Source organism: Chiloscyllium plagiosum, chromosome 24, assembly GCF_004010195.1.
Source record: "Chiloscyllium plagiosum isolate BGI_BamShark_2017 chromosome 24, ASM401019v2, whole genome shotgun sequence".
Lineage (NCBI taxonomy): Eukaryota > Metazoa > Chordata > Chondrichthyes > Orectolobiformes > Hemiscylliidae > Chiloscyllium > Chiloscyllium plagiosum.
Window position 1 is genome coordinate 17,148,722 of NC_057733.1, and position 15,018 is coordinate 17,163,739.

At 39.7% G+C, this 15,018-nt stretch overlaps 2 protein-coding genes across 3 annotated transcripts in view; one reads left to right on the top strand and one right to left on the bottom strand.

Annotated features, from left to right (window-relative positions):
• LOC122562038 (ras-related protein Rab-40B) overlaps positions 1-8,256 on the bottom strand; it is a 70,094-nt gene extending 61,838 nt beyond the window's left edge. The window contains exon 1 of the mRNA XM_043714483.1: positions 7,729-8,256. Coding sequence (XP_043570418.1) covers positions 7,729-7,984 — 256 coding nt within the window. The 5' untranslated portion in view covers positions 7,985-8,256. The remainder of the gene's footprint in view (positions 1-7,728) is intronic.
• A 186-nt stretch (positions 8,257-8,442) lies between these two features.
• The window catches only part of LOC122562039 (fructosamine 3 kinase related protein), a 29,118-nt gene continuing 22,542 nt past the window's right edge, over positions 8,443-15,018 (top strand). Inside the window, exon 1 of one of the 2 annotated variants that reach the window (XM_043714485.1) lies at positions 8,443-8,823. In XM_043714485.1, coding sequence (XP_043570420.1) covers positions 8,677-8,823 — 147 coding nt within the window. In that variant the 5' untranslated portion in view covers positions 8,443-8,676. Of the gene's footprint in view, positions 8,824-9,765; positions 10,023-15,018 lie in introns of those variants that run through there. The other variant, XM_043714486.1, reaches the window with a different exon arrangement.

Here is a 15,018-nt window from a genome sequence, read left to right on the forward strand (position 1 = left end):
GGGGGATATAAACCAAAGTGGGGGGAAAGGCAAACCAACATCCATTATGTCTTCCAGTTTATCTAAGAGAGTCCAAGAATTCCTTAGCCTTTTCTGGTGATCCGAAGTTATATACGGATCCTTCATGGTTAAAGCGTAACATCGCTGGGTAGCGTAAGGAGTACTGAATATTTAAGTCCCTTAAACGCTTCTTCGCCTCGTCGAATGCCTTCCTCTTTCGAACCAGAGCCGGGGAAAAGTCCTGAAATAGCATGATCTTGGATCCTTTATAGATCATAGCTTGGGGGTCTTTTCTGAGATTTCTAGAGGCTTCTAGGAGTATCTGCCTCTCCTTGTAGCTCTGCAGCCGGAACAGGACCGGGCGTGGGTGCTGGTTCGAGCCGGGCCCGCGTATGCGACCCGGTAGGCCCATTCCACCCTTACCGGGTCTGATCCAGCTTGCAGATTTAAAAGTTGTGGCAGCCACTGCTCCAGGAATGCTGTAAGCTGGCCTTCCTCTTCCCGTTCGGGAAGGGCCAGCAAACGATTATCGAGGTCGTCAATATGATTTTCCAAGGTCCGGACTCGCTGCTCGAGAGTCCGGACCTGATCCACGGCCGATTGAGTGGTATTTTCGGAGGTCGAGGCCTTTAACTCCGCCCCTCCGACTCGGCGTTCAATTTCTTGGATTTCTCGGTCGTGCTTCTGCAGCGCGGCCGAGAGCGAGTCCCAACGATTTCTGGATTCTGCAATAAAGGCATCAATCTTCGAGTCCAGCTTGGAAATAATTTCTGCAAGGCTTGTTACTGTTGGTAAGTCCCCCGGGGCGGCTGTGGACGCCTCTGCTGCAGCTGGAGAGGGTGGGGGAGGGGTTCCTGCCTGCTGAGAGCTGTGGGCTCCCTTCCCTTTAGTCATTTTTACTTAGGATTAAATTGTTTAAATGTAATATTACACAACTAATTAAATTACACAACTATTATAAATGATTTGGTGAAAGTGGTAGGGGGTGGGTGACCCACTGTACCCAAGTCTTGGGAGGAGCACCATAGACTCAGTCTTGCTGGGTCGCTGCCATCTTGGATCCCTGCAGTGTGATTTTAAAAAATTAAAAGTGAACATATTGGAGCTACAAAGTATCCCCTAAAGATTACCCTTGGCTTTAGGTAAGTGAAGTACCTGAACACTTCAACTGCCTCAAGGAAAAGAGTCATCATCTTCAAATACATTTTTCATTCAAGTAGCAGTACTTACATGGTCTGCCAACCTGCAAGGGCTATTCTTCGAAGGACAATCATTCTCCAACAATCTGTCTCAAAGCATCATGCCCATTTCACGCAGATCAATTTTTATTTTTAATAACTGCAATTTAACTTAATTAATAGGTTCACTCTCCAATTCCAATTTCGTTCCCACAATTTGGTAAGTAATTAGAAAAAGTCCAGGCATAATCCTCTAAATGAACAAATGTAGGGAACATTGCATTTGCCAGTTACTGCAACAAAATTAACATCTTTCCTGCATTACATTTTTATTGTAAAATGACTGAACTTTAATTGTTCTTTGGACTAAGAACAGATTAATTTAAAACCCCTTCTGTTTCATTTTGTTTACTTTGGCAGTAAAGTGGAAGCTAAACAATCACAACCATAAAATAAAGAGCATACTGCACCAATTATCAGGGGTCCGAGTTTGTAGAAAATTTTAAAAGGAATTTCGTCTGAACATCAAATGTAAATGCAATTTTTTTTCTGTTATGTTCGTGTTTGGCTACAGAATTACTTATACAATTGCAGAATTAATATAAAATCTTAACAGATGCAATGATACATGGTATGAGGTTTATTATATAACATGTTATTATTATATTAACATGTTATTACCAAATGTTAAAACACATCATTTCACATCATGTATTCAAATATCTTGGAAGTACTTCCATTTGGATTACAAAATTATAATGTGCCTCACTGGAGTAACATGCTGATTATCAAGACATGCGATTCTCAGAATGATCTCAAAAGTTAAAGCTTGTGAACAGTATGTAAAATTTCATAATAACCTTTAGACCCAGATGACAGAAAGCATGGAGCAGCTTTCTGTGCTTGAGAAGATGACTATTTATTGCAAATTAAGAGATTCTAGCTACAGATAGTCAATGATAACCTGTTACTATGTAATTCTACCAGTTAAAACTCGAGATGTTCTCTGAAGCATTCTGCGAGGTGGCGTCCGGTCTCCCCAATATAGAGGAGACCGCATCTGGAGCAACGGATACAATAAAGGAGTGGAACTGCAGGTGAAACTTTGATGGATGTGGAATGCTCCTTTGGGGTCTTGGACGGAGGGGAGAGGGAGGTGTGGGCACAGGGAGGCCTACTGGCACTTTCCCCTGCCACCACAGGAATTGAAGTCTATGCAAGATGCTCTTTGAGGGTCAGTATGGACTCAAAGGGCTGAATGGTCTACTGCTACATTGTAGGGATTCTATTCTATGAAAATTCTATCTGGTGGAAGCAGATAAAACTTTTTTTTAGGTAAGGGCAAATATATTATTTGTAAGCAAGACAGTGGAAGGTTATCAGGATTAGGCAGAAATGTGAATTAATGTTACAATCAGGTCAGCCATGATCCTCTGAAATGATACAACAGGCTTGAAAATCAAATGGTGTACTCATGCTCTTTGCTTGTAAATGCTGTAATTGTGAGAAAAACTCTCAAAAGGAAACAGTCTGTGGTGGCTATAAACATAATGAATGGCAAGTACAACTCACCTATTGCTGATAGCAAAATCAGGACCATACAGTGAGATTGAAGTCAAATGTATGCAAGTTTCAAATTTGAATTCAATCCTTTTTTAATTCCTCTCTGGCCACAGGGCAAGTGCCAGAGGACTGGAGAATGGCTAAGGTGGTTCTACTTTTTAAGGGTGGTAGCAATGAACCAGGAAATTACCAACTGCTAAGTCTCACATCAGCAGTAGAGAAACTGCTGGAGGAGTGAATTAATACCCACTTGGACAGGCATGGCTTAATTACAGATAGTCAGCATGGCTTTGTAAGAGGGAGATCATGCCTAACAAATTTGTTAGATTTTTTTGAGAACGTGATTAAGTGTGTGGATAAGGCAAGTTCAGTTGATGTAGTTATATACGGCCTATAGCAAAGTTTTTTTTTACAAGGTTCCACAAGGACTGATTGAGAAGGTTAAAACATATGAAATTGACAAAGTTGATGAGATGTATCAGAAACTGGTTTAGTAATCATCATCCAGTGATGTATGACAAGGATCAGTACTGAGACCTTCATTATTTGGAGATGCTGGTGTTGGACTGGGTTGTACAAAGTTAAAAATCACACAACACCAGATTATAGTCCAACTGATTTAATTGGAAGCACTAGCTTTCGGAGCGCTGCTCCTTCATCAGCACAACCACCTGATGAAGGAGCAGTGCTCCAAAAGCTAGTGCTTCCAATTAAACCTGTTGGACTATAACCTGGTGTTGTGAGACCGTCATTGTTTGTTATATACATAAATGATATCGATGAAAATGTTGGGAAGAAATATTAAGCAAATTTGCAGATGACACCAAGATTGGTAGAGTGGTCAATAGCAAAAATGGTTGTGGGTTACAGGAAGCTATGAATGTGTTGGTCAGATGGGCAAATCAATGGCAGATGGTATTTAACCCTGATAAGTGTAAGGTGATACATTTTGGAAGAAGAAACAAAATGAGGGAGCATTTAATGAGGATCTTAAGGTAATTATGCACAGATCCCTGAATTTGGCAGAGCATGTGAATGGGATAGTTCTGAAGACACATGGGACAATTGCTTTCATCAGTTGTGGCATAGATTAAGGAGGTAATGTTGGAGCTGCATAGAATGTTGGTCAGGCCACAACTAGAATAATGAGTGCAGTTGTGGTCACCTCAAAACAAGAAGGCTGTGCTAACACTACAAGAGGTTCACCAGAATGTTGCCTGGGGTGGTGAAACTGAGCTACAAGGACAGACTAAATAGATTAGATTGTTTTTCTTTAGAGCAGAGAAAACTGAAGGGAGACATGATTGAAGTGTATAAGATTGTAAAGTATATGGACAGGGTAAAGAGGAGCAGCTGTTTACCTTGGTTGAGGGATCAATCATGAGAGGGAATAATTTTTAGGGTAAGGGGATTTGGAAAAAACGTTTTCACTCAGTGGGTGGTGGAAATCTGGAATGACTGCCTGGGAAGGTAATGGAGGCTGGAAACCTTACTACCTTCAAAAATATTTGGAGGAGTACTTCAATTATCATAAATTCAAGATATGGGACATGTGGAAGAAATTGGGATTCGTGCACTTTTAGTGGTAGTTATGTCAGTGCAGACTGGGTGTGTGAAAGGGCTCTACTCTGTATGAATCTGTGAGACAATGAAAATGAGAAATTCAAAAAATGCTCATGTTTGATCAAATTAGTATTCACCCCATCTGAAAGATTTATTTTTATTTTAAATTTACTTAGATCCACTCTTCATTTGTTTAACAGTTATCTAACATATAAATTAATTTGAAGTAAGAAGCTAACCGGTTTTTGGATACACATAAATTACTCCAATTACGAAATAACAAATTTAAATAAAGAACACAAATATATTTATGCAAACTTAAATATACATCTCCACACCAACGTGAAGAGCATACTCAAAATCTCTGAAAGCTGTATTTTTAAATTTCAGGGTTTTTTTGTGGAGCTATTTACATTTCCCCAGTTAGCCAGTGTTTTCAAAGGAAGAACATGTATTTATATAGTACCTGTCAATTTGTTGGTATCAGTCAATTATATATATTTGAAGTGTAGTTACTACTCCAAAATTAACAATACGAACCACCAGAATCCACAAAAGTAACGAGATACATAGTTGGACAATATTAAGTTGGTGTCAATTCATCTGCCACTGAAACCTTCGTTCATGCCTTCATCAACTCTATATTCAGCTAGGTCGACAAACTCTGGGTTCGTCTCTAACATTCCACACTCCATAAAACACAAGGTCATCCAAAACTCTGCTGCTTGTATCTTAACTAGCAGGAAGTTTCATTCCCCTATCACTCCTGTGCTTACTGTCTGATATTAGCTGCCCGTCAAATAATATCTTGACATTAAAATTCACATAATTGTTTTCAAATCCCTCATACCTCCACACCTCTGTCTCTATAATCTCTTTTAGTTCCACAATTCAGATACTTACACACCTCTAATTTCTCTCTTGAATTCTCGATTTTAAATGTTGCAACACTGGTGGCTGTGCTATCAGCTGCCTACACCCCAAGCTCTACACCTTCCTGCTTCCAATTCACCACCTTGCTTTTCTCCCTTTCATAAAAATTCCGGAAAATACCTCTTGGCCCAAAATTCTGGTCATCCTACTTAGTATGTCTCTGTGTTATACTTTGTTCTATAGTGTTTTTGTGAAACAGTGACATTACATTTGCATGCAGGCACCACATAAATATAATTTGTTGTGTTGATTGAGGGAAAGAAAGAAAGTTGGCCAGAACTTGAGAAGGATTTCTCTCTGCGACACATAGAAATCTTTCAACTACATGAAGTCACAGTCCTACATCTCAGACATCACACCTCAAACAGTATCGGCCAGGATCATGTGCACAAATCTCTTGAAAGAATTTGAACCTATTACTTTATGACTCACATGGAAAAATGCTGCTGTCACCAAAATCAGTCTCTCACTTCGAAAAACATTAGAATTCCATTTTCGTGAAATTTCACATTTTCTAATTAGATGCATAGTGCAATGAAAACAAATTATTGAAAAATAAAGCTGCTAATAAACGGAATTAGGATTTGACAATCCTAGGAACAAAACAATAGTCACATCTATAAATCAACATCTTTCACCCCTCCCACAGTCTAAATGCTGGCCCATTACAAATAATTAATTCTGTTGAATAAGCACACCTGCATCTCAATTTCACAATAATACCATTTGCAAGCTTAGTTACATTTTCTTCTCATTTTTGGTCTTCAAAACAGATTGAACTGAAATATCTTGGAAAAGTTAAGGAAATCTGACTGAATAAGCACGAGATTACCAAAATCATGCATATCTAAATTATCTTTATCGAACTAGCCGAGATTTTTAAACTTCACCAAGAATGCAAATACTGTCCACACATCACACAACTATAATGCAACAACAATACGTTGCACCTAAATAGCTCCACTGCAAAACTGCTATATAAATGACAACACTTTATCTGCTTGGATAACCTTTATAATTAATTCAAGTCACTAAAAATACTCAAGGTCGGAAGTAATCTGGATGCTTTATTGCACTGACTGCAAATCAAAATCCACACTACTAATATTGTGGTTTGTTTTGTTGATGATTAATAAAAGGCTTGGATTGCCCAAGTTGATTTCAAACGAACTATGTTCTTTTCAAATCTAGTCATTTTTAAATTTGTTTGCCTAATTACAGTTTCAGCATGAAAACACAGCAAAACATCTAGAGCAGACGGGTTATATTCATCAATATGGAAAGTGAAGTCAAATGAGAGAATAATTGGATAAATAATTCAACTTTACTTTCTTTGAAGCAAGTGTGCAATCTCAAACTATTAATATACTTAGAACTTGTGATAGATTTAAGCTCAAATCCAGGACTTGAATCCATATTGCCTTGAATCATTTTGACATATCAAATATTTTGTGACATTATGATAAAAGTACACTTGACACTTTTCCATTCTAACTATGGATGCTTCCTGACTGTAGCAGAAGGACTATAGAGAGTAATGGGGCCAAACATCACACCAGTTGCCAGCTTTGAGATGACATGCTAAGATATACTAAAGCTTGGAGGAGCATGGCAAAAGTACTTAGGGAAACAGGTGGCTGGAAGAACACAGCAAGCCAGGCAGCATCAGGAGGTGGAGAAGTCAATGGTTTTATACCTGAAACATTATGGACCAATTGCTGGCAAATGGGACTAGATTTAGGTTAGGATATCTGGTTGGTATGGATGAGTTGAACCAAAGGGTCTGTTTCTGTGCTATACATTCCTAAGACTCTTGGTGCTGCCTGAATTGAATTGAAATGAATCAAATTGAACTGAACTGAATTGGATTGAATTTATTGTCATGTGAAAAGAGGCACAACGAAAAGCTTTGTCTTGCGAGTAATACAGGCAGATCACAGAGTTAAGTAGCATAGATATGTAAATAATAGGTAAACAGCAGCAAAAACAAAAACACAGGTATAAGTGAACGTTAAGAGTTTGAGTATTCTAACAACACTAGGGTAGAAACTGTTTCAAAACTGGCTGCTGCATGTTCAGGCTTCTGTACCTTCTCCCCAATGATAGAGGTTGTAGAAAAACATTGCCAGGGTGGGATGGATCTTTGAGAATGCTTGCTGCGTTCTTCCAGCCTCCGGTTTATCTACTTTGAATTCCAGCATCTGCAGGTTTTTTTTGCCTCTATCTAAATCCTTTCAGCCATAATGCAGAATATATATTACAATAGGTAACAATAGTTTGACATTGATGAATACTGGAAGTATTAACTAAATGTAACAACATACAGTGTTGGAAAAGACTGATTTGGTTTATAACCTACGTAGTCAACTTTGGCATTACAGTTATGTAATGCTTCCCTTATAAATATATTTTTCGATGAGGGAAAATATAGCCTGGCTGTCATCTCTGTTTACTGTTCGTCTTCCAAGGAGAGGCCGTGTTTACTACTCACCCATATTGTAACCATAGGGCGATTCGCTAGCTCCATCCTGCAGGCTGGCCAGGATCTCTCCCTTCCCCACATCACTGTCACCCACCAGCAGGAATTTCAACAGAAAGTCGTAAGCCTTCACGGGGCTGCCTTTCTGGCTCATCCTCTCACGAGCTACGCTCCATGCTGGGGCGGACCGAGGACAGTTCCTTTCGTTGAACAAGTAAAAATTCATCAAACAAGTTTCAGCTCGCCCCGCTGCCGCTGCCGCCACCATTCACTTTCCAGAGGAAAATTTCCCCAAGGAGCTCGCGCTGCCAACCATTCGCCGTCTGAAACAACAACCGTCCTCTCTTCTATCCCATTCCCTTTTCACCTCCACCTATTTTTCGAACTGACACGCATTTTTATACATATAAATATTTTCCACCTCCGATCTTTCGGATGCAATCCAACCCACTTTAAAACCACCTCTAAACACGGTTCCAAACCGTCCGCCGTCACCATGTACACCAGCGACCTCCCCCCTTTCGACGCTTCAACACCCCTTTTGGCCGTCTCGTGCGGCCCCCACACCCCAACCCGCCCAACTCAGCCGTCATTGGTCGTCCCTCCACGAAAGTTGGCCCCACGGCCAACTTTCCCGCTGTTGATTGGGTACATTATCCGTCCATCAGTCATAACCCCGCCCCATCCACCCCGCCTTCTCCCTTGTTTACACATCGCTCCCGCTGAGGTCCTGGCCCTCCAGGAAGTCTGGGACGTGTAGTTTATCCCGTTGGCAGGTGTCGGCTTTCAATACCCCCATTCCGTTTTTATATTTTTTTGATCTCTGAAATTTAAAAATGAAACTGTCGGACCTCCAGAAAATTAGTCTCAGGTGCACGAAATACGCGATGTAAGAGCTTTTTTTAGATCAGTGGCAGGCGGTCCATAGACAGATCCCCGCCGAAGTCCCGCTGCGAGTTGATGAAGATGGAGAGCTTGTTAAAGCGGGAGCTGAATACAGTTCGTCTGAAACAATTGGGATATGCAGGGGGTGGGTGCATTAGTCAAGGGCAGAGTTATGAGACGGATACAGGAAGAGTTTTTGTCAAAGTCAATCACAAAAATCAGGTTAATGTATTTTCTTTCCGGATTGTTTGAATGTTTTGATGCGTTCCATGAAGAGTCTGAGACAATTCAATGTTGCAGGCCAGTGCAAAGAGTAACACTGATGCCTCCAGTCAAAATGATAGGAGGGGCAGGGTGTGGTTGGGCTTTTCACCCTGCAAAAATAGTGGAAGAAAACTCTATAATTAGGAGTTATAAGTGAAAAGTGAATATTATTTTTAAATTGTGGGACTGAAATACTACTGCACAGGTTATTTTAGATAAGCAGGAGGCTGGAAGAACACAGCAAGCCAGGCAGCATCAGGAGGTGGAGAAATCAAAGTTTCGGGTATAACCCTGCTTCAGGTTAAATTAGCAACAGCATATGTAGGATTGATAGACAGAGAATGATCACATATGGCATACATTTCCAGAAAGGAGGAATCATTTAGAAGCGTATGCAGGGAGGGAAAAAAATGAGGATTTAATAGAGAAAATTTGGGTGAATTGTTTTTGAATAGATGTATTAAGCTGTGGTACAATTGGAGTTGCCACCACTTTTTGGATATATTCCTTGAGATTTCATCATACTATCTCCTATCCCCATTGAAACTGTCCTTTCATTTCCAATAGGGTATTTCTATAACTAATAAATGAAAATGTTCAAATAGATTTAATATATGATTTTTATCCCAAGATTATAGCAGCACTGTGTAGATGGTTAATTCATTTGAGAGTACAGAGCCATTGTGCAGGATTGGCAACCTTAAGTTAATTTCCTGCTTTTATTTGCAGTTATTTTGTGATTCTAAATGTGGCACAAAATAGGAGGGAATATGTTCTGTATGAGACATGTTTAAGGCTGGCAGAATCAAATGTGAAGAAATGTACTGAAGATATACAATACTTAATTTGTCTGGTAGATATTTATTAACATATGTTCTTGTACATTTATGAATAGCACAGTAGCATCAAGGAAGAAGTAATGAAAACATTGCTTTTTTGTGAAAAGCTTGTAAAAATGTGTACCTGTTACCACAAATCAGAGCTATTGAGGCTAGTTAAATCATATCATTAAAGAGGAAGTTAGAAGAAACGGTTACAAAATCTTATGTAGTACAGCGAAAATATGATGGAAGTAGATAGTATATGTAGTAGATGTTATAATGCAAAGTCAGTCACAGCTAAGCCATGGTGCACCAGTATGACATATTTCTAATAAGGTGAGTATTTTAATGTGTATATTATTCCTCAAGAAAGGTTGGATGCGTCATTGGAAATGTAAACCACATTTTGTATTATAGTTCTCTTATACTGGCAGCAGCTATCTTAATGAAATTTGATTGATTTGTTTCAGTGTGTACATGTTCTTTTAACTGAGATTTATCAACGACCAAAATGTGCAATTCATTGAATTTGGAAATTTAAGTCCTCACTTGATGCTCCTGCAATCATGAGTATGGGAGGTTTGATGGACTAGCTGGTCTTTTCCTGCCTACTAGTTTTGTATGTTGAGAAACAAAGTTGATTGGTTTAAATTCTTTTTAATGTACCTACATTTTATGTTCTTTTATAAACCATGCCACACATATAGTAATGGATAGGTAACATCTTGTTTTTGATGCAGAAGAAACCTAAGTAATCAGTACCTGTGGTTACAATAATGGATTTTATTTCTTTGTTGTAAATTCATGTGGATTACAGTTAATTTCTGTTATTTTTCCTCATTTCCTAACATTTGTGCCTACTGGGAGTTAGACTTTCAGTAGGCTTCAAAGCAGGCTATTATATTTGAGAATAGAAATATTTTAATCAAGATGAAGTTACTTACAAACAATGAAGAGTGAACCACAAAAATGTTACATAAATTAAAAAATTGATATCTTTTCCGTTTCTTTTGTGGTTTAATTTTTTTGATACTAAAATAATTACAAGCACACCAAGATGAATTCATCTGTAATAAGCTGAGACAAGCAGATCCTTGAACTACATTTCTTTATATTTGAGGGAAAATTTCACCATGGTTCCCATCCCTTATTACTGCACAACAAGCTCTGCTGTCATATCCCTGAGTAAATTTTAGTTGGATTTTCCCAGTATAAGCTGTCATCCACATTATATCTTTGGCTGCTTCATAAGAAATAGAATCGATATATTCCCATTCCAAAACTTAGGCAATTTTGTTCTGACTCTGCCAACTGAGAAGATCCACCAAATACTTGAGGATATTCTGAATGAATCGCGCCCAACTAAATTATTCAGTTTTATTTTCAATAACTAGTTCTTGAATCCAACAAACTAACACATTATGCCTCAATGCCAAGACCAATAACTGAATTTTCTATGAAGACTAATGTTACACAACTCAGATGAAACTGCTACAGAGCCCACTAGTATATTGATCTACCACTTTTAATCAGTCAAACTTCATATAGTTTCTTTTCCTTTCATGGAATGTTGGTATCGCTGACAAACCTAGCATTTATTGCTTTTCCTTTACTGCCTTTGAACTGAGTGTTGTGCAAGACCATTTCAGAGGGCAGTTGAGTTAATTATTTCACTGGGGGTCTGGAGTCACATGCTGAAGACTATACTGGATAAGGATGGTAGATTTCCTTCCCCTAAAGGGCATTAGCAAACTAGAAGGATTGGTGCAACATTTGAAAATAGCAAACTAGATGGGTTGGTGCAACATTACGAAGAATAGCTTTCAACTTCTGATTGATTGTTTGATTAATTAAATTCAAATTCACTGCTCTGGAAGGATTTGAACCCATTTCCCCTAGATCACTAACCTGTCCCTCGGGATTATTAGTCCAGTGACACGACCATTATGCCACCATCTTCCCAGGGTAAATAAAACTTTGAAAGTGGGTCATGGAAAGGAAATAATAGAGAAAGTCTTTTCCCCGGGGTCAGGGAGTCCAGAACTAGCGGGCATAGGTTTAGGGTGAGAGGGGAAAGATATAAAAGAGATCTAAGGGACAACTTTTTCAACACAGAGTGGTGCGTGTATGGAAGGGGTGGAGGCTGGTACAATTGCAACATTTAAGAGGCATTTGGATGGGTATATGAATAGGAAGGTTTTGGAGGGATATGGGCCGGGTGCTGACAGGTGGGACTAGATTGGGTTGGGATATCTGGTCGGCATAGACCAGTTGGACTGAAGGGTCTGTTTCCATGCTGTATATCTCTATGACTATGACTCTAGTACTGAATGAAGACACATTTTATCAAGGCTCTTCATCCTGCAATCTTCAGAACAATTCACAAACTATGCCAAAGTAAAGGGAAACCAACATTTCCACTCTGAGAGGAGAGTGCTAATTGGTTTCCAAGTGGACTCTGATTGATGGAGGCATTGCTATGGAGAATACACTATTAATAATGATTGAAAGTTAACTGGCAAGCTTCATTTAAATTTTTGAAACAAGGCAGGTCAGGGTATTGCCACAAGAAATGAACCAACGAATGACTATTATATGTTGTGTTGCATTGAAATAGGTGCTATGTGTTCATGTTCTCTCTGCATAAGACAGGATCCTGTGTATTCATGTAGCTTCAACTACATGCAGGTGCACCATTGGTTCTTAGCATAATTCTTCACTCACTCTGGATAATGTAGCAAATGTTGTGCAGTTGAGATGTCATATCTAATTGCATGATGAACAAATGGCTGGGGCCTTTTTTATGAGGTGCTGTTAAGACCAAGCTTCTACCAGGTGGAACTGTAGGAATGCCAATGTGTACCCTGACTAGAGAAGTTAGATGTGCAGAGGCAGTAATATACACAGCCCTTGTCAATTTCTCAGTTAGAGCAGGAAGGAAAGGGAGCTGATATGACAGCTCCATTTCAGAGGTGAATGTGATTTCAGGATTGAGCCCATTAAGACATGTAAAGAAGTCCTTAAATGCAGACGCAAATTCAAATATGATAAATGTCTCTTCTATGTATCAGAACAATGTAAGGGGTAGGAGCTTAGGTCTCATTCCATAAAATGTGTATTTCTAATGGAATCCAGCAAAGATATTTGCTAGAGCTGGGCCTAGCTGGGATGCCATGGCAGTGTCCATCTGTTTGGCCATACATGGTATTGTTACGGAGAGGAGGTTGAGCCTTCCTCTGAGAGTTAATAATCTAAACACTCTAAAGGAGAATCTTGACATATTTTGAACCTGTCATTTAGAATGATGTGTATTTTGATGTTCGAGTCACACTTATTGAATGTTGTTTTACCCTTTGGTATTTCTTGCAAATTGTCCTGATGAGTGCAAGATGAAAAGCTTAGTCTTTTTTCAGCAATATTCATACAACAGCGTTGCATTATCTGGTATGTGATATAAATGCGTACAAAAATTGAACCAATATAAGCAAAAATTAAATCCAATTATAAAACTTAACTCTCAGGCCAAGGCTGTTTCTGCCCTTATATGTGCTAGGAAACAGTTATTTTGGCTCTGATTGTTTGTGTGCATATATTCGAATTATGGCCATCTATTGATAGGTAGACGGCAGAAATTTCAGGAACAGGAAAGGAAGAAAATTAGTTTAAAATGAATTGTTGAAAAAAAAAGACATCCTTCCAAAATCTTTCATCTCATACTCATCACGACAAAAGCAAGAATACCAAATTTTAAACAATCTTGTCACTTTACGCAACAGGAGAAAGAAGTAGTGATTGGTTGGCAGAATTATTCTGATTGAACCAAGGTGTTATTACTGAATGTCACAAAGCTGGTCCTTTTCTCGAAAAGCTGGTCCTTTTCTCAAGGATACTGTGTCCTTGTTTTTTTTTTCAGGCGGGTTGTAAACAGGTCGGGCTCCGAAACGGCTGGGTTTGGGACAGAGATGAATTGTCTTTTTGTTTATGCGTAGATAGATCAGTCTTTAGGCCAAAGCCTTTATGTTTTCGAAGTAACCTGTATATATCAAGGGGACTTGGCCAGCTCTCTAGCTGAGCAGTTCAGCTCAGCACTTCAGTTTGAAAAGCTCAGCTGTGGAGCTGTGTGGAAACAGGCTGCTAGACTCTCTCACCTTCTAACTTCACCCTGTTTCATGTTTTGCTCTGTGTTTAAGGGGTTTGTTTATTGGGAATGTTGTGCATATTTGGTAAACTTACTGAAACAAATTGCAAAGTTATGGTCTGGGCTGCCTGCTTAAGAATGTTTTGAGTGGTCTGGCCTTGTTAGTAAAACAGATTGACGGCTCTTTACGGGATTTAAACAGAAAGTGGTCAGTGCTAGTGTCTTTATTTTGGGCGTTGGTTTGGTTGGCTAGACAAATCTTGGGATAGCAATGGCTCCTTCAGTCGCCAAGAGTTTTCTGGAGGTGGACACAGTGACTTTGGAAGTTTTACAAAAAGTGAATAAGACCAAGCTGCTGGAATTAGCAGACAAGCTGGGGTTGGAGCTGCCTCCTTTTGTGAGGAAAGGAGAGATAAGTACAGCAGTAGCTTAGCATTTAAATTTGCTGGAAACACCATCAGAATCTGTAGAGATGGCAAGAATTCAATTGCAAATGAAGCAGCTTGAGTTAGAGGCGAGAGATAAGGAAAGGGCAGCAAGCACGATGGCTCAGTGGTTAGCACTGCTGCCTCACAGCACCAGGGTTCCAGGTTTGATTCCAGCCACGAGTAACTGTCTGTGTGGAGTTTGCACACTCTCCCTGTGTCTGTGTGGGTTTCCTCCGGGTGCTCTGATTACCTCCCACAGTCCAAAGATGTGCAGGTCAGGTGAATTGGCCACGCTAAATTGCCCATAGTGTTAGGTACATTAGTCAGAGGGAAATGGGTCTGGTTGGGTTACTCTTCGGAGGGTTGGTGTGGACTAGTTAGGCTGAAGGGCCTGTTTCCACATTGTAGGGAATCTAGTCCAAATTAAACAGTTTGAGTTATGACTAAAAGCAGAAGAGAGGGGGAAAAGAGAAAGCAGCAGAGGAGATGGAAAAAGAGAGCAGCAGAAGAGACAGAGAAAAAGAGAGCATGTTTGATCTTCAAAACCTGACGCTTAAAAAGGAAAGTGTGAGGACTGCAGATGCTGGAGATCAGAGCTGAAAATGTGTTGCTGGAAAAGCGCAGCAGGTCAGGCAGCATCCAAGGAGTAGGAGAATCGACGTTTCGGGCATGAGCCCTTCTTCAGGAATGAGCAAAGTGTGTCCAGCAGGCTAAAATAAAAGGTAGGGAGGAGGGACTTGGGGGAGGGGCGTTGGAAATGCGATGG